At 35.9% G+C, this 17,868-nt stretch overlaps 4 protein-coding genes across 5 annotated transcripts; 1 reads left to right on the top strand and 3 right to left on the bottom strand.

The window, feature by feature from the left end:
• Positions 1-1,119: 1,119 nt before the first annotated feature.
• On the bottom strand, positions 1,120-4,497 carry LOC7464610 (cation/H(+) antiporter 15). The gene is made up of 3 exons (XM_024610358.2): positions 4,072-4,497; positions 2,792-3,790; positions 1,120-2,409 (listed from the first exon to the last, which is right to left on the bottom strand). Exons 1-3 carry the CDS (start codon positions 4,276-4,278, stop codon positions 1,222-1,224), a joined length of 2,394 nt encoding a protein of 797 aa, XP_024466126.2. The 5' UTR covers positions 4,279-4,497; the 3' UTR covers positions 1,120-1,221.
• A 3,117-nt stretch (positions 4,498-7,614) lies between these two features.
• LOC7474407 (cation/H(+) antiporter 4) lies at positions 7,615-10,416 on the bottom strand. The gene is made up of 3 exons (XM_024610711.2): positions 10,195-10,416; positions 8,906-9,925; positions 7,615-8,808 (listed from the first exon to the last, which is right to left on the bottom strand). The coding sequence occupies exons 1-3, from the start codon at positions 10,414-10,416 to the stop codon at positions 7,615-7,617; spliced, it is 2,436 nt and encodes an 811-aa protein (XP_024466479.1).
• Positions 10,417-14,106: 3,690 nt separating this feature from the next.
• LOC7464609 (protein EARLY RESPONSIVE TO DEHYDRATION 15) lies at positions 14,107-14,910 on the top strand. Its single transcript, XM_002316149.4, has 2 exons — positions 14,107-14,432; positions 14,537-14,910. The coding sequence occupies exons 1-2, from the start codon at positions 14,168-14,170 to the stop codon at positions 14,719-14,721; spliced, it is 450 nt and encodes a 149-aa protein (XP_002316185.1). The 5' UTR covers positions 14,107-14,167; the 3' UTR covers positions 14,722-14,910.
• Positions 14,911-16,722: 1,812 nt separating this feature from the next.
• Positions 16,723-17,634, bottom strand: LOC18102685 (copper transport protein ATX1). Of its 2 annotated transcripts, none has more exons than XM_024609511.2 (3): positions 17,451-17,634; positions 17,268-17,343; positions 16,723-17,107 (listed from the first exon to the last, which is right to left on the bottom strand). In XM_024609511.2, the coding sequence occupies exons 1-3, from the start codon at positions 17,457-17,459 to the stop codon at positions 16,959-16,961; spliced, it is 234 nt and encodes a 77-aa protein (XP_024465279.2). In that variant the 5' UTR covers positions 17,460-17,634; the 3' UTR covers positions 16,723-16,958. The 2 variants fall into 2 exon arrangements, with proteins under 2 accessions (XP_024465279.2, XP_024465280.2); XM_024609512.2 differs by having other exon boundaries at positions 16,723-17,104; positions 17,451-17,617.
• Between the last annotated feature and the right edge of the window lie 234 nt (positions 17,635-17,868).

The following is a 17,868-nucleotide window of genomic DNA, read 5'->3' as shown; positions in this document are numbered from 1 at the left end:
TCCATGCACGGTATACAAATGATTATACAAATGATGGCAATGGACTTCAGATCTGTACAGCAGGTCTCGAGTTCGAGTCAGGACGTGCATTTTTTATAAGAGTCTGGGACAGCCGGGATTTTACTCGCTCACCTGGGTCCATAAAATGTGCTTTCCGAAGAATGGGGTTTCCTCGAATCCAAATAAAAAAAAAAGATATACAAATGATGTATTTAGCGTGACGAATGGTCGTCATACATTTTCAAAACGTTGAACCAAAAATATAAGATTTCTAATACAATCATCATCATATCATATTGTGTGTTTGATAATATTAATTATTCTAAGATATATTTATTTTGATTACTCGTGAAAACTCATTCTTTCCACAAATTATTAAATGCAGGAAAAATATATTGACCAATTATGAATGATGGGAGCATGATTTGGAGATTCAAGGTTGTTTATCTTATTATAGATTTTCAATTATGATTTATATATTGAAATATTGTTATTTGGATTAAGATAATTTAATTGTATGAAAATTGTGAGTGGAGTAATTATTTTTAAGGTGTTTAATGGGTTTAGGGCTTAACATGGTAATCGATGAAATTAATATGTGTGAATTTTTTATTTTTTTGTGGATTTTTTATAGATTCAAGTCTTAACTCGGTAGGGGATGTTTTTGGTGGAAATTCCCTCGATCATATGTCAGTCGCGTCCCTGGTCATTCTGCTTGGTGATTTTTTTGGGGTGTAATAAATAATTTTCTATAATTTTTTAAGATTTCTTTCCCCTAATATATTAATTACACCTAATTAATCTCAAATTATTATTTCTAGCAAAATAATCTAAAACCAATCAATCTATTACCTATAATAATTTATCATATCAAACTTAAAAACACAAAATTCAAATCTTCATCGGCCTCCACAATTCAAAAACATAATTCAACAACAAACAATCATGTATATCAAAGTATCCATCTCTTCCCTTTCTCTTTTTTTCCTTCTTCCTCTCTTTCTTTCTTTCGGTTTCATGTTTTCTCAGTTTATGCATATGTTTTTTCAGATTGAGGGACGTAGTTTCGGTGATTTTAACAAATGTAGTTGTTGGCCCATTGGTGAAACTACTCTATATATTTATTAAATTGTGTGAAAGGTCCAATTTGCTCTTCTAGCTGGGAGCAATATGTCAGGCTTAAAAACTAATAATAATAATAACAACAACAATAATGACCTCCTAAAATATTCTCTGATTCCTTCTCTCCATCGAAAGGCATACTCTGTTATAATCTGGAGCTTCATGAATAAGCGGCTCCGTTTCGTTCACTCTCATTCTTGGCTGCTGAACGACTAAGACTGATGCAGTGCACTCAAAATCTGGTGAAGCAAGCATATCGCCAATGACCCCTAGCTCAGGGCACTCACTCCACTCTTCAAGGCCTCTAAAAAGAGGAGACTTCTGATGATATTTCCCCACTAAAACTAAATCAAAACAACCCACCATCTTTGCCAGACATCCAGCGAGCTCTACCCCATCTCTTACCACTTCTTCGAAATACAAAAATTGCTGATTTCCCAAGTTACCTTGTCGATATTCATTGATTAAATCGCTGTCTCGCTTCCTTTCTTTACTGTTTGCATTTCCAAAGAGAAGAAAGTTCACGACTGTTATCTTTACACATCCATGTCTCACCATGCGAGCTCCATAAGCTAGTGACTCCGCGTCATCTGGGCCGCCAAAGAATAGAACAGCAACATTGAACAACAACCTACCATTCAGAACAGACAATGACCCGTTTAAGATTCCACGGTCAACGAGAATTCCAACAGAACATGGAGCGTTTTTGAGGACATTGAGGTTCATTTGTTGGATAGAACGGTTTGTAGATTCGATGGAGCCATCGATGGCCCATTTCTTATGAAACGGCATGATTACAATAGTGGCTCTCTTGTTCATTGCCAGACGACAAATATCATCATGCATTGTTTCAAAATGCGTGATTGAGGTGAATGATTGGACGGTGGAGGAGTTCCGATGATTTTGCTCATAGTTCCTTAAGGCATTGAGGATGCTGGTTGTACTGGATGATTCTGTCTCCGGGACTCCTTTCCGGCTGTTTTCTATTAGGATTGGGGCAGCTCGTCCCTCAATCTTGACGAGCACCAAGCCAATGACTGCTATAGGGCTCTCTTCCGTAGCGTGTGATATTTCTAGAAGGTTTATGATTGCAGGGACATTCTCACGGTTGTGGATGCAGACCAGCATCCGAAATTCTGAATCTCGCCTGCAATGTTGGATGGTGCTTCTTTTCAAAGTATTGTATTGCCTTGAAGGATTATAGAGTAGTTTCACCAATGGGCCAACAACTACATTTGTTAAAATCACCGAAACTACGCACAAAGCGTAATCGCCATCATGTAAAGTCTGCAATCATAGAATATATATATATATATCAGGCCATTGTAGATTAGCATGGAAAGGAAATTAATAAAAGATAAAAGTGATAGATCTTCTTAGAGAAACTTCATGGAAAACACCTTCCACTATCCAGAGAAAGGGTGCTTTAGCTTTCAGGAAATAATTAAGAGGTGCTTTAAACTTTAATTATATTCTTTTGACTCCTCTATTTCCCAAATAAGGGGAAGGAAAGAAAAACCTTATAAATCATTTGGGGCCATTTTTGGCGCGGGTGTCCCTAATGGGGATGTATATATTCAAAAGTTTTCCTTTTCTTGCCTCGTGAAGGTTGCCATGGGGCTCTCTTACAACAGTACCAGAATTTAAACTATCTTCAAATTAACCAGACCTTGTTATCTTTCCAGAAGTTGTAAACGTTGATTTCCACAATCCCCTTTATATTCAAAATGATTGCCAGCAGAAAAGCATCTCGAACGGGCACCTGAGAATGCAAGGCTGGCAAAATGACTGCTCCCAACTTAATTATGATACCAGAGACCATAACTATCCCCACAATAATTGCAGACTGAAAATCAACTTTGAAGATATTGGTCTGCAGACCAGTAACAGCAAGGTAAGCGGGATAGAGGAGACCGCAAACTAAAGTACTTAGCTTCGATACCAAAGTTGCTCCAAAAGGTGGTCCGATCGGTAAAACCAAGCCAAAAATCAATGGCCCAAGGACGTAATGCTGGCCGACGATCTCGCTCACAAATGCGAGGAGTAGAGTGACAACGGTGGTGATAAAAATGCATTTCTCACTCACAAGTTTCATTTCTTTTATAGGACCCATCATCCACATTACCATTGGCTTGATGATGAACACGATAACAATAACAAATGCAATGTTTGATAGGACTGCCCGCACTGGCGCTAGTGGGTGAGAAACGACATCCCCAAGCGTGAGCGAAATTGCGGCCACAACAATATCAATTAAATCAGCAAATACTGCTGAAGCAAAGGCTAGGCGGCCAACATCTGTGTTCTGGATCTTGAGCTCAGTTAGGAAGGCAGCAACGACTGGAAAACCTGTAAATGACTGTGATGCAGCTATGAAGACAATCGATTTATTGAGATTAGCTTCCATGGTGACAATGGTTTTCAATAAGAATGATAGTGCAAGGGAAAGAAACAAAGCGATGCAGAACATAGAAGAGCCTATATACATAGCAGCTCGACCTGGCTTTAGCATCATTGCAGGATCTGCCTTCACTGCAATTAGAAAGGTATAGAATAAATTTCCAAATGATGCCGCTGTCCACAGCGTTGCCAAACTTCTTATAGGGAACATGGTATCTAGCAACTTCTTGTTTTGCCCGAGGAGTGAAGGACCAAATATCATACCAGCCTGTCGACATGCATGCAAAATTTGTTAGATATAGGACCTGTCATTATTATACATTTCTAACGTACATGATAGACTAGGTACAAATACGATATATATCATAAATTCGAAAGGGAATTTATATACAACTGGTTTCTGCCATCTTTTAAAAAAAACAAAAAAATTGACGGACAACAAGTGCAGAGTTCCTTTGGTGTAAACTTGAAACCTTTACAATTAAAGGTCAGACGTTTTCTTAGTATATACGATATTCACAATGCAGCAAAAGAGAGAAGAAACCATACTAATATCTGGGAAACGCAACTCGGTTGTCCAAGAGGCCTGAGAAAGATTTCCAACAAGTTTGATACCAGGGAAATAATTGTCATCTGAAACATGAAAAGAGCGGGAGAGCCATCAACAATCTTCGCGGTGAAATTGCGCCAGATAGCAAAGTCATTCAATGAATTGATAGCGTGGCAAAACAGGTCATGAGTCGCATTTTCTGCCATGGGTATTGCTTAAACTAACTTGCTTCCTCTTTAGAAGAAGGGGAAAAAAAAGAGCAGAAAAAGAAGAGGAGAAGAACGAACTACAAGGCACGAAGCCAGCCACACATAAAAGGTGAAGATAGATCGTGAGACCAACCCCATATTTTGCGTTTTGTATTCGTGGCTATTGACCTCAAAGGAACCAACGTTTATTGGGTACTACCTAAGCCATCATGGGATTCCTGCCCCCTTTTTTTTTTTCAAGTTAGATCCAATACCTCCCTTGTAAATTAATCCTAACATTACAATAGGAATTTAACCAAGAATTTTATTCTGACTTCTCACGCTCTTACAACTCATGACATCCATCATCAAACTTCGTGAGGCTTTCCTATGTATTCATTTTGTTTGCGAAAATTAAACGAGAAAAATTATTCATCAGTTCATTTCTATCAAAATTTTCATCTCTCTTCAAAGACCAAATCTACATAAACATCCTTTGATGCAAGAATCAATTACATCAAGTGAAGTCTTTTTTATTTATTTATTTTATTGGAGAAATATTTTATCCATAAAAAAGGAACGAGTAGAAGCTCATTCCTGCTACAAAGCTAAGAAACAATTTTGAAAACACTGAGGAAAGTAGAATTAATTAGAACGGCTTTCTGCAGAGCGTGAGTATTATGGAGCCTCTATTGAACATTCTGGATAATCTACCTTGTTAGAATCTCCCACAACCATTATCTCATTCTTGTTCCTTTCCATCCCAACTCCATAAATTGTGGAGCACCAAGCAAGCCTCAAAGTCAAACCTGGCATAAAGCTCTTGCACAGATTCTGTTTATCCCGCTGATACTCTGCACACCAGGAGGTAACACTATTGTTTATGCACCATTTTTGTAACACAGAATCCCATATACTCTACTACACTTATGGATATCTTAAGAAGACATGATATCTATCTTCAGCAGCATTATTGAGAAGAAAGAAAAAAGGACTGTTGATTCTTCTTCCCATTCTCACTCTAGTGGACAATCTGTTTCGTGTTGCCAACCAAAAAATGAAACTGGTTTGGAATATGTAAGCAACCCCAGACTGGTTTGTACCAGTAAATTGGCATTCTTTTTCTTCAGTGTTTTTTTTCCAAGTGAAGCCCTGCTCTGCTACATGTATTTCTTTCATTTGGTTGAAAAACGAAGATTTGGTAACATCTATGCAAACAGGTCAAGAGTGGCAAGGAAAATACTGTCAAGAGTAATTTATGCATATATGAAATGCTACAAAGTCTAATTATCTCGCTACATTAAGGACTTCTGTCCATCCTTCTGATGCAAAATCTCTGCCATTGATTATTCTATCTCACAGGAGTCAGCTGATGATTTCGAAGACTGCGTTATAATAAATCAAGCCCATTGCACCAGAAACTTGTAAGCTATGTAGGCTAGCTAGTAGTGAATTGGATGGGATCAAGTTCAAGGAAAGGATGAAATCCGGTTTGCTGATATTGCAAAGGAAGTAAAGATTGGATGTGCAATCAGTCCACTACAAGGCCATGCATACAATATCAAGTTGCCAGCGTATCTAAGCTTAAGATACATGAAGGTTAGCTTCAGAAGGATTGTAATGTGTTTTACATGTAATAAAGAGAAATTATGCAGTTTTTCTGTCGCCCTTCGAAGCAAGGTATACTTTGAATTATCATCACCTCAAAGTACTACTACAATTTACTTTCAGAATTTGCTGTTGGATAGCCAAGACTGAAACTGGACTGGATATATCTTCATAAGCAAGAAGATCCCTGAATCCATTCTGATAGGCCTAACAAAGCTTGCTGTACAGTTTCTTGGAGATCGATGTCATATCATGATAAGGTCATAATCTCCCACCGTTGATTGAATTATGGATGATGTTTCAGCTCACATTCTCGTCGGTCTCATGAGGCACCAAAGATTGTGAATTTGAAGATGGGATCAAGGACGATTCAAAAGCTTGGCTAGAGTTGTGTGATTCGGCAAGTTGGTGTTGGACTGATTAGCTGTTTGTTCACAAAGGCTGATTTTGGATTTGGATACAGTTTGAAATTGCATTTCAAACGCTATTTCTAAAAATTCAAGTATTTTTTTTATATATTTTTTTAAATTGTTTTAATTTAATGGTGTTAAAAATAATTTTAAAAAATAAAAAATATATTATTTTAATATATTTTTAAATAAAAAATACTTTAAAAACAATCATTACAACCGTCTATATTAATTGCATCTATCAAGTCATCGTCGTTAATTGTGTGGATAATTTAGTTGGGTTGTTTGTATTAAATACATCCATGGCATAATTTGGAATATAATAATTGAATTATCGAGTAGCGTAGCGATCGAACAAAAGAATTGCATTAAATTATGTAGTGGTTATATTTATCATATATTATAATTTAAATTAATAATGAGAATGCAATTATGTGTTTATTAGCTTCAAGGGATGCATGTGGATGGGATTTTTTATGTTTCTAAAAGAAGTTGAAATATTTTTTCACAATCTTTATGGATCATGTTCCATAAAAAAAAAAAAAAAAAAAAAAACCACTATTAATAATAATAAACTAAAATCAAGACAATGAGAATTCTACGTCGGTGCACATTTACCGCATGCTTGGCACCTTTTCTCTCGTAAAATTGCATATAAACATGAAATCAATTGATTTTGAATTCAATTCTTATGGATTGGAACAAATCTAATACAATTGGATTGAATAAAGTTTTTTTTGTTTAATATTAAATAAAAAATAAATAAGATTTTGTAAATTTATCATATTACCCTCAGAGCAAGGCTCTCAACAAACTCACCATTTTCGGACCAACTAGATACAGTTCTAAATTGGATCTCCTTTACCATCCTCACAAATGCGAGGGTAATATCAAGATTTCGCCTTACCCTTGAACCTTTCATCATCCACGTAATTTTTTATTTTATTTTTTTTCAATTGCCTCTGCCTTTCCTCGTCCCTTCTTTTAACCGCCTCCTTCGTTTTCTGGAGGGAAGATGGCTTTATAGAGCTGGGATTTTGGGGATGTTAGGTTCTCAACGGTAACATAGCATGGAATTCTCGGCACCCAAAATGTTGCGGGTACAGAAATCAATTCTTCGATCAATAGATGAAATTTTTTTTGATGAAATCGAGAATAGATGAAATGAAATCAATTATAGTCAAATCCTCCATGTTCCTGTTAAGCGTAGCTTCTCGAGGTTTGTAATGAGCAGACATTCATAATTTCTCATGTCATGATAAAAGAAGCGGAGAATTCTCAGGTTAGTGCAGTATTTTCTCCCGCCATCCAATGCAAGTGTACAACTTGCAAATCATTAATTCAAAGTACTGCTGTGACTTGCTTTCATGATCTGCTGTTGAACCACCAAAACTGAAATTGCACTAGTAATATCCTCAGAAGCAAGCAGGTCCCCTATCGGCCCAAGCTCTTGCAAATCCATCCATTCTGATAGACCTGAAAAAGCTTGTGGCTCAGTTTGATGGCGCCGCCCTGCCATGATAAGGTCATAACCTCCCACCATTGACTTTATTATGGATGATGTGTCAGCTCCATCTCTCACAGTCTCCTCTATGTAATTGATACTACTACTTTCTGACACTCCAAGTTTCAAGTTTCTCAAAAATTCACTGTTAAGCATGTAATCCCAATCATGATAGACTTGCTCAGTAGTAGGGGTGATAAAACGCTTAACTGTTAAATGAAGTCCAAATCTTCCTGCCATCCTTAAGGCATAAGCAACTGCCTCCCTATCATCTGGGCCTTCAAAGAACAGTGCAGCCACACGATATGTTGACGCAAGGAAGATAGAAGACAAGCCCTGGGTTCTACTACGATCAATGAGGATGCCAACAGAACAAGGTGCCCTTTCCAGTACAGTAATATTCAAGTTCCTTGTATCAGTGTTGCTGGAAACCAATTTGCCTTTGCTATTCCATTTCTTATGAAATGGAAGTATTATTAGGGAGCAAGCCTTGTCAAAAGAGAGCCAACAAATGTCCTCATGCATCTGTTTTAGTGGCGATACGGCAGTGAACATATTCACCCGGACGAACTTCTTGTACTGTGACTCAAAATACTTGAAGATATCAATGATTGGTTGTGAGCGGGATACCCTGTAAGAGGACATTTTTTGGCCTAATTGGTGATTGATTAGGAGAGGGGTGGAACTGCTAACGAGTTCCTCCAGGCAAAGTACATAAACGGACAAGGGACTTTGTTTTGTAGGATTGGAATACTGTAAGAGCTTGATTGCCGCAACAGCATCCTCTTGCCTATGTGCACAGGCAAGTATCTGGAGCTCCGCATCATCAGAAGCCTTCTCAATGGATTTATTCTGGTACCCAATGTATTGGTCTGCAGGATTGTAAAGCTTTTTAATAAGGAGTGGCTGAAATGCTTGTAACAGAAATACTAAGAAAATTCCAGAGGCTGCGTCTAGTTCCTGAGAGAGAGAAAGCAATCTTGATGAGAGAAAAAGCAATGAGACGTTTGCACAAATTGGGAATTTTTAATGGAAACGAATGCAGATAGAGTTATTAGGTGCTTGTTTCACAAACATCCACTGGTATTTAAATTCTAAATAATAGAAGTAATGCGAGATGTACCGTAATGTCACCGAAGCTTAAAAATTGTGCAATTTCAGTAATGCCTTTGGCATTCAAGATGATTGTGAGGGCAATAGCATGTCTTAAAGGTATCTTGCAAAAATACGCCCCGATAAAAGTTACCAGCAGCTTCATCACATATCCAATCAATGAAATCTGGAGATGAACAGCATCCTTAAACTCGTGGATAAACTGAAATAAATTGAGTTTGGAGGAACAGAACACCGCCATGAGTGGTAGAAAAAATCCTGAAACCAATGTATCGAACTTTGCTACTAGGACTTCAGCTAAAGGAGACCGTGCAGGCACTGCCAGGCCAAGTATTAAAGGGCCATACATATAATGCAGTCCTACTTCGTCACCAATTGCTGACAATAAAAATAGTACGCCTACAGTCATAGTGGTGTAGATTTCCTTCGTAGGCTTACCTACTGGTGTGCTTCTAATGAAGAAGAGCATTGTTTTCCTCGACACGACTACAGTAAACACGATAAGTGCAAGAGAATAAATAACGATCCGAGCTCCCACTTGAGACGATATATTTACAAAAGCATTTATGAAACCAAACAAAGTTCCTACTGCAAAGGTTGCCAATTTGAATAACAATGAGGATGCTAGAGCAAGGTGTCCAAGCTGCGAATTTATTATCTTAAGCTGCATTAAAATGGTACTGACCATAACAAATTCGGTAGTGGTTATCGATGCAAAATATATAGCTGAAAATGCTTCTTTTGCAAGCACGAATCCCGCAGTTAACTTCTCCTTATCTTTGTCAAACGTGATGTCGATGCTTAGCATTGCTATGTGATGGAATATGAACAGCAGAGTCGCTAAAAAAGTGGCAGTTCTTCCTGTTTTCCATATCAAACTTGGTTCCATTCTCACACCAATCAAGAACGAGAACAGAATGTAACCAATCTTTGATAATGAAGCAAAGACTTGATTGCGCACTACTGTAGGGAACAAGCGCTCTGATTTGTCATTGTCTCTCCATACAGTTTGTCCCAATACTATACCTGCCTGGTAAACATTAAAGAGAGAGAATTAGCAACACAAACTAACAGGTTGAGATAAAAACTAAACCATTTTTATAACTCCAAAAGTAAATGAAAATGAAAGATCAGCAACGAACAAACACATCAATTTGTTTGTTAAACCAACATTGGTGTCCCGTGCAAAATTAAAAGAAAAAAAAAAAGGAATGGACCTTTAGTTTACAATCAATGCCATGCTATACATAACAGATAGAATTTCAAATCATGTAGTAGTAATGCAATCAGATATATTACCAGGATCTCGGAGGTGAAATGGGTAAAATGGAATCGTTGGAGCACCAAGTGAAAAGAGTTCACAAGAAGGAAAATCACAATCAATTGAACATGGAAACGAACCAATGAATGCTGAAGAATACTTTCCCCATGTTTTACGTTCCACATTCCATCAGAGAAAACTCTAACATGGTCGAAGCAATCTCCACTTACGTTCACGATGTTTCTTGGCGTGAAGTCCATAAACGAGCCTGCTCAATTCTTTCCTAGTTTTAAAAGAAGAAGAAGGAGAGAGAATATAAAAGAATATATACACATTAAACTGAAGAAATGAAAGGGGTGGTCGATTATATAATAAATATATTGAAGACATTTGTTTTGGTTACAGCATGTTGGCATAGTTTCTGCTAGCCATTAGTTTACAGTTTTGGCAGCTACAATTTTGGTTTCCAGTTGTGTAACCAACTCTTGTTTTGTTTTTTGAGGTAGAGACTCAACTTGAGACAGACCAACTCATGTTTTCTGTACATGTGATGTGTGTGTGTGTGTGTCTGAATCTAGAAATCGTTTACATTTATTTGAAACTCTGTCAACGTTTTTAGAAAATCAAATTATCTATTCTCAACTATATCTCCAAGTAAATTTAGATTTTCCTCGACAAGTAACTCCAAATTTAGATTTTTCAAGATTTAATAATCGGTTAAATAACAGATAAACAAAACAAAATGTGCATAAATTTGACATGTTGGCAATATTGGGTGCAGGGGCATTGCATACCGCCCATGCTTCACTCAGATGCCATTAATTTCATATATTAATTAAGATCCAGTTCTGTGACTGTTGGCACCTCGAAATAAGAGGAATTCGGAGAGTTTGCGGTGTCATTAAAGGTTTGATTTTGTGTGACTTTTTTTCTTCAGAGAGATTAAAATATTTGGGACTGTTCGCTGGTCGTGATTTCTCTTCCGCTTGGCTTGCTGAATTTTCCGCGGGTTCATTAATTTCTTTGGTGCATTTTGTTTTGATTTCTTGTTTTGTATCGGTGAGTTCTATCCAGAGACGTCCATGTTCGTACCTATAATGTCCTAAAATATTCAAGTTGTCGGGGGCAATGTTTATATTTTGAATAGTTAGTTAATCTTTTTTATTCTGTTAATTTTTTCTATTCTTCTTTTGCTGTGGTTGTTGGGTTGGTATTAAAAAAGATTTTATTTAGTGAATTAGAGGATTATCCAATAATTAAATCGATGATTTTTTAAAAAAAAAATACAATAATATTACAGATAGATACTATAAAAATAAATATGTAATATATAATTGAAATTTTGAACTTTTTGTTTAAAAGATTTATGATCTACTTATAATCCATGAGTCTTTTTACAAATAGAAGATGATGAAGTGTAATATTATCCTAATAGTATTAAAAAGAAAAAATATCTCTGACATGTGTATTAATATTGATAAGAAATATCCTTGGTATAAGTATTAATGAGAGAAAATATATTTGACATATATACTAACATGGAAAAAAATATAATGGACCCTTAAAAGATTTTTACACACTATTTATTACGCAACATTAATATTGATTCGACGTGGAAAAGGTCTTTAAAGAACTTTTTGACCTGCTAGGAAATAAAGACATGATAACCTTAGATTCTTACTTTGAACACTTGTTTCTAAAAAAAGACTTGAAGGGGTTGGCCCTGAGAAGATACTAGATCCACAAGCGACTCATAAGCGTTTGGGTCTAACATGATTTAATTTTTTTTACTGAAAAACCAATAACAACACTTAAATATTTAAAAAATATATATAAAAAATAATATAACTTATAAAGGAGCGCAAAAACAGTGATCTAGTTCATTATTAATGAGCATGGAAATTTTGGAAGGTCAAAATAGCATATCATTGCAAAATAAATCTTAAATTTTAATTGAAAGCAGTAGATTAAATATATACAACTTGTAATATAACAAGAAGTTGTGTTTTCAAACATCAAAGATATCTCCTAAAAGAATTGATAAGTTCTGCAATCTTCTTTTTTTTGTTTTTACCAAAAAAGTTGTGCAATCTACGTCCCCGTATTACCAAGGAACTAACCTGCCATTAGTTGAAGTTATATTGAAAGGCGAAGCTTCGGTTCACAAGGAATCGTAATGAAACTGCGTCCATTTTGCATGTCAAGTGCAGCTTTCTCTAGCCATTATTTCTATGCAACTTGATTATTTGCAAATCATTAATTCGAACTACTGCTGCGACGCGCTTTCATGATTTGCCGTTGAGCCCACGAGCACTGAAACTGGACTTGAAATATCGCTAGAAGCAAGCAAATCCCCCCATCGGCCCAAGCTCGAATTTATGACATTTTTATTTCTTTTTTTCTTATTTGGATTGAATGCTATTGATCCAAGTTTTCTCATATTTATTTTTGGTTCAGTTATTCAAGTTGGATAAATTAATAATTGTTAAACAATATAGTTTTTTTTTTCTTGCAGAATTTGTATAAAGATTATTTATACTGGCGCATGGGAGTTAAGGTTTGCTTGTTAGTTTTGTCTTGGGCCTTTTGCCCATTTATGCAAAAAAAAAAAAAAAAAAAACCCATTTATACTGCCACGTAACAAGTCAAAGACATCGGATTAGAACAGCGACGTGTTGTCTACCTACATGTACCGATATAGATCTAAGTTACTCCAGTTTTTACAGAAACACCACTCACATTACACGTCAGTTTTTTATTTTTCGTTTTATGTTATGATACGGGGTGTTTAAAAACTGTAGTCATTATTATTTTTAAAGTGTTTTTTATTTGTAAATATATTAAAATAATATTTTTTATTTTTAAAAATTATTTTTTACATTAATATATTAAAATAATTTTAAAATATTAAAAAAATTAATTTTAAATAAATAAATAAAATTCGACATACAAAAACAAACAGAAATTCCATCACCTCATGCATTTGGGATACTATATACCGATAGACAGTGTACTCTCTTATAGCAAAACAAGGGGCGGTTGCATCTCTGTGAGTTTTGTCTATTGTTGACTGACCTGCCCGTTATAAGTAAATTTTGTTGTTCCGGTATTGCCCTCGGTATTTAAAAAATATAACGAGGCATACTTTCATTAGAGATAATGTTGCTAATAAAACAAAATTCCACAATTTCATTTGATTATTGTTGGATTTAATTTTTATTCGATTTAATTAGGGCTCAAGCGTTTAGTGTATGGTTATAGATATAAGATAATTAATTATTATTAATCGTGAATATATAAAATCAGTATGTTATTGTCTCTTGGTATTAGATATAATATCAATTTGGCAAACACTAATTAATATGCAATGTAAGCTAGGCAATTGATGTGTTTTTGTTGAGGTATATATATAATACAGGTGAATTTATAAAAAAAAATAACAAGCACATCTAAAAATAATAAAAATATTAAATAATTTTTATAAATATAAAACCATATCAATCACTAATGATTTATTAATGTTACATGCTACATATCACCGATGATGTTTAATTACATAATTTTATATTTTTAAATTGCATATAATATCAAACCTTAAAAGTAAATTAGGAAAATGAGATTATTGAATGTATGAAACTTTACTCTAAAAATAAGAAAACGAGAAAACAAAAGAAAGGAATATGGAAAGACAAACAAACAAAAGTAAATATATCATGTGAAGTAAGAAATTATGCATGCATTAATCTGCAAATATTGATCTGTTTTTAAAATTAATCGGGAAAAACTTAAATTTTAATATATGAGAAATGATTTATTAAAAAGTGCAATAAAATATAGTACATCTTTTTCAAGAAATGTCATTTCTGTAATAGAACCCTAAACCAAGGCCAAATTTAAAACCCTACCCTTTTCAGATAAAAATCTCTCCTCGTCCTTTATAAGCTCCTGTTCTGCTACAAGCCACCCCTCACTCCCCCTCTCGTCTAGCTTTTCTTCTTGTTTCAAGTGGCAATGGATGTGATCTCTCACATATCAACATCAACTTTAAATCCCAACGCTCCGTTGTTCGTCCCGCTGTCATATCGAACGGTGGAGGATTTTTCCGACCAATGGTGGGCTCTTGTCCAATCCTCCGCTTGGTTCCGAGACTACTGGCTCCAAGAACGTTTCCATGATCCCGAAGCTGAACCTCTATTCTCTGATATTTGCGATCCTGTGCTCTCCGAGGATCTAGACTCTCTCTTCTTCGACGACCCAATTTACGACACCATCAAAGGTAAGATCCCTCCCACAAATTAGAATTTGTGTTCAATAGCCTGAGTCACCCAGTCAACTCGCTAACTTGATTCTCTCTTTTTTTCCCGGGGGTGTTTGTTGCAGGAGAGGAGGTGGAGTTGAAGGGTTGCAATAAGGAATTGGTTTCGCTTGGTGTTTTGAAGTGGAAAATGGATCGATTTGATCGTGCTCAGGCACCAAGGTATTTGGAGAAGATACCGAAGATTGTGAATGTGAAGCTGAGTCCAAGGACGATTCAGCAACCGAGGCAGAGTTGTATGACTCGGTGAGTTTGAGGATAACCCAGTTGGGTTGTTTTGTGTACAAGGACTGGCTATGAACGGGGTACTAGCTGTTTTTTTTCCTTTTAATTTGGGTTTTTCATGTTATTGTGTAGAAAATAACGTACTTTGTAAAATTGTAACTTTATTTCTGTCATAAAAAATGTTGTGAAATAACATGCGGTAATTATAAATAAATATTGCAGTGATAGAGAAATCAGTAAGAACATAAAATTTAACTTGGGTTGCTCTGGACAGAGAGTTGATTTTGATGTAATTCTATTAGGTCCTTGGCATAATTTGGAAGGTTATTAAATCTATAAATTACCTAGTTTTAATTAATTAATCAAAGGAATTGTAATTGCATTCAAACATTAGTTTGATATTGCAAAAAGAGACAAAAATTGTTAATGAATGATTTGCCTTTCAACTAGTACCTTAAAACTAATGCATATTTGCTTTAGCGGGTTGCTGAGGCTGACTACAAGCTAATTGAATATGCCCTCCTCTACACAACTATAGAAATGTTTTGCCTTTCAACTAGTACCTCTACCAAGTGCTTGCTTTCTTGAAGGAAAGCTGGACATCTTCGTGGCAATAACTGATAATCTTTGCAATTCTTTGTACTGAAACAGAGCAGATCACACATGGTGGTCTCCCTTGGCCATCCAAGCGCTTGCTTTCTTCCCGGTCACTATGACCTTAACTTAATGTTTCATTATCTTTTGGTAAAAAACAAAAGACATGTTAAAGCAAATTCTAGTTCTTTAAGAAACAAGGAAGGATATGTAATTGGTAAAACGTGAAAATTGTACGTGTTCTTGATGATCAGCAAGGTTCTATTTAAATCTTACAAGACGTCCTGTTAAGACAAAGTACTCGATGACATTTTTCGATGTCACAAAGGCTAGGGACAGCTTGGGCTCAAACAGTACATTAATTGAAAGTACTCTATATTTTCAGAAGCAAGCATACCCCCCAACGGCCCAAGCTCTCGGGAATGAATACGTTCTGATAGGCCTGGTAGAACTTTTGTTTCGTTTTCATGGCAACGACCTACCATGATAAGATCGTACTCTCCCACAATTGATTGAACTATAGCAGATGTATCGGATCCATCTCTTACAGTCACATCTATAAAGTTGATATGAGTGGCCCTGTATGCCTGTTCTAACATTTTTCAAAAACCCATTATCATATACGCTCTCCCGATTGTCATGGACAAGATCATTATGCGTGATGAAACGCATAGCTGTTAAATGAACTCTGGGGTTTTTGGCCATCCTCCAGGCAAAAGACTGTCTCCCTGTCATGTGGCATCTGTAATCTTGCTCATTTTGGTCGACAAAGTCGTGTTATCTTCCTGAACCTCGAGCTCAACATTTTATACCATTATGGTAGAATAGTAGCATCCCTAAAATAGAAGCTGTTTTCCATATCAGGCCCAAACATATGAGCCTACTGTAAAGGCCCTTCAAACTATCCCTCTCTTGTTTCCGTGACTACTGTCTCCCAGAACTCCTCCATGGACCCCCTGGTATGAAGTCTTGTCTGCAATTAACATGTTTTTTTTTCTTTAGTTTAACGTAGATGTCCGGGCCAGTTTACGCGTAACTCGACTAATCTCACAGGTCCTGAAATTAACGACCATGTAAACCTCCGGTGACCATCATATGAGCAACCACAGGGCTCGAACCTGAGATCACAAAGAGAGCAAACATCTTGGTCCCAAGTTCTTACCACTGGGCCAGTATCTAGATGGTTTTTTAACATGTTGTTTCTATAGCTTGAAGCTTTTGTCCTGCTTAATTTGGATAGAGAAAGTGGATTTCATGTCATTATATATGTTAGGCCTGGGCAAGATTTGGAAGGTAATTACTACTCTTAGTCTTAGTCTTAGATATTGCGAAAATTAGAGAAAGGCCCAAGAAATCACAAATGATTTGCTTTGATATGTAATAGCTAATAGGTTGTAGTTTTATTTTTATTTTTATTTTTGCTCAGTATAGGTTATTGAAGGAGGCTAACTGTATTTAATAACTTGATATGCATATTCATACGCCCTTTACAAATCAGTATTATTCTCTCTAGAAATTGCTCCTCCATGTTGACCAGGTTGAATTGTCTTCTCTGTCAAGCCATCCATCCAGTAAAGATGAAATTAGAAAACCTTCATGGCCATAATCACATATTATAAACTTAATCTGTTGCTGAAACAGAGAGAGGAGATCACGTCATCGATTTAGTTAGCAAGTTACCCCATCTCCCTCGGCTTCCCAAGTGGTCGCTGTCTTCCCAATCTTGTGAATAACTCTAATGACTTCTTCTGATGAAACATTGCCAGTCACTGTGACCTTATTGAGCTGTGTATCAATGTCGTAAGTTTCGATGTCTGCTGGTCAAAAACACCGGACATGTAAATGTTAACGCAAATTGATCAAGATCTTTTTTTTTTTTTTTTACAAATTAAGTAGAGGGCGAAAGGGTGATCAAATTCAAGTTCATCTCATGAGACTATATATAAATCAAGGATAGCTTGGACTCAATATAGTTACCTTGTATTTTTTTGATAGCTTTCAATATCTTCTTAATACATTCATCGCAATGCAAACCCACTTTCAATTCCACCACCTATTGCCGAATTGAAGCATTAATTAAAGTCCAAAATGATTCAACAACAAACAGGAGTAGCTAGATTAAATACTGAAAGTACTTTGATGTAGTATATATATACTTACGTTAGCCATTCTGTTCGATGAAAACTGCAAGTTGGTGAAATTGGCGTGAATAGTGCACTGGAAGAGAAATAAAGAGAGGAAATCAAGAGGAAGAGAAATAAGGAAACAAACATCAATGTTGGCAAAGTGACCAGTACTTGAAGCATATAAATTAATGAGCAAGTTGAGAGGGGCATTGGATTCTTTACTTGATTGATGGAATTTATCACATTTTATGATAAAGCTGCCTTTGTTTCCATGGTGTTGACTTGAGAGGAAAGACTGTGTCCACACATGGGGTCGGCAAAAAAGCATATTAATGCTGCCTGGTTTGATTGGGACAAATATACAAAGTTTTTCTGCGTAGCACTACTCTGTTCATACCTCATTGCTTTGATTTATTAAAGCTACAAAGTTTCGTGATCTATATTCTATGGAT

Source organism: Populus trichocarpa, chromosome 10 (genome assembly GCF_000002775.5).
Source record: "Populus trichocarpa isolate Nisqually-1 chromosome 10, P.trichocarpa_v4.1, whole genome shotgun sequence".
Classification (NCBI taxonomy): Eukaryota; Viridiplantae; Streptophyta; class Magnoliopsida; order Malpighiales; family Salicaceae; genus Populus; species Populus trichocarpa.
This window is presented reverse-complemented; position numbering and strand designations above follow the sequence as displayed.

Coding starts and splice junctions, on each gene's coding strand:
- LOC7464610 (XM_024610358.2), bottom strand. CDS start 4,278: ATGGCAGAAAATGCGACTCATGACCTGTTTTGCCACGCTATCAATTCA. Junction 3,791..4,071: donor GTTGCGTTTCCCAGATATTA/GTATGGTTTCTT, acceptor GCATGTCGACAG/GCTGGTATGATATTTGGTCC. Junction 2,410..2,791: donor ACTTCTGGAAAGATAACAAG/GTCTGGTTAATT, acceptor CTATGATTGCAG/ACTTTACATGATGGCGATTA.
- LOC7474407 (XM_024610711.2), bottom strand. CDS start 10,416: ATGGACTTCACGCCAAGAAACATCGTGAACGTAAGTGGAGATTGCTTC. Junction 9,926..10,194: donor ATTTCACCTCCGAGATCCTG/GTAATATATCTG, acceptor AATGTTTACCAG/GCAGGTATAGTATTGGGACA. Junction 8,809..8,905: donor TAAGCTTCGGTGACATTACG/GTACATCTCGCA, acceptor CGTTTCCATTAA/AAATTCCCAATTTGTGCAAA.
- LOC7464609 (XM_002316149.4), top strand. CDS start 14,168: ATGGATGTGATCTCTCACATATCAACATCAACTTTAAATCCCAACGCT. Junction 14,433..14,536: donor AATTTACGACACCATCAAAG/GTAAGATCCCTC, acceptor TGTTTGTTGCAG/GAGAGGAGGTGGAGTTGAAG.
- LOC18102685 (XM_024609511.2), bottom strand. Junction 17,108..17,267: donor AGCTATCAAAAAAATACAAG/GTAACTATATTG, acceptor GTTTTTGACCAG/CAGACATCGAAACTTACGAC.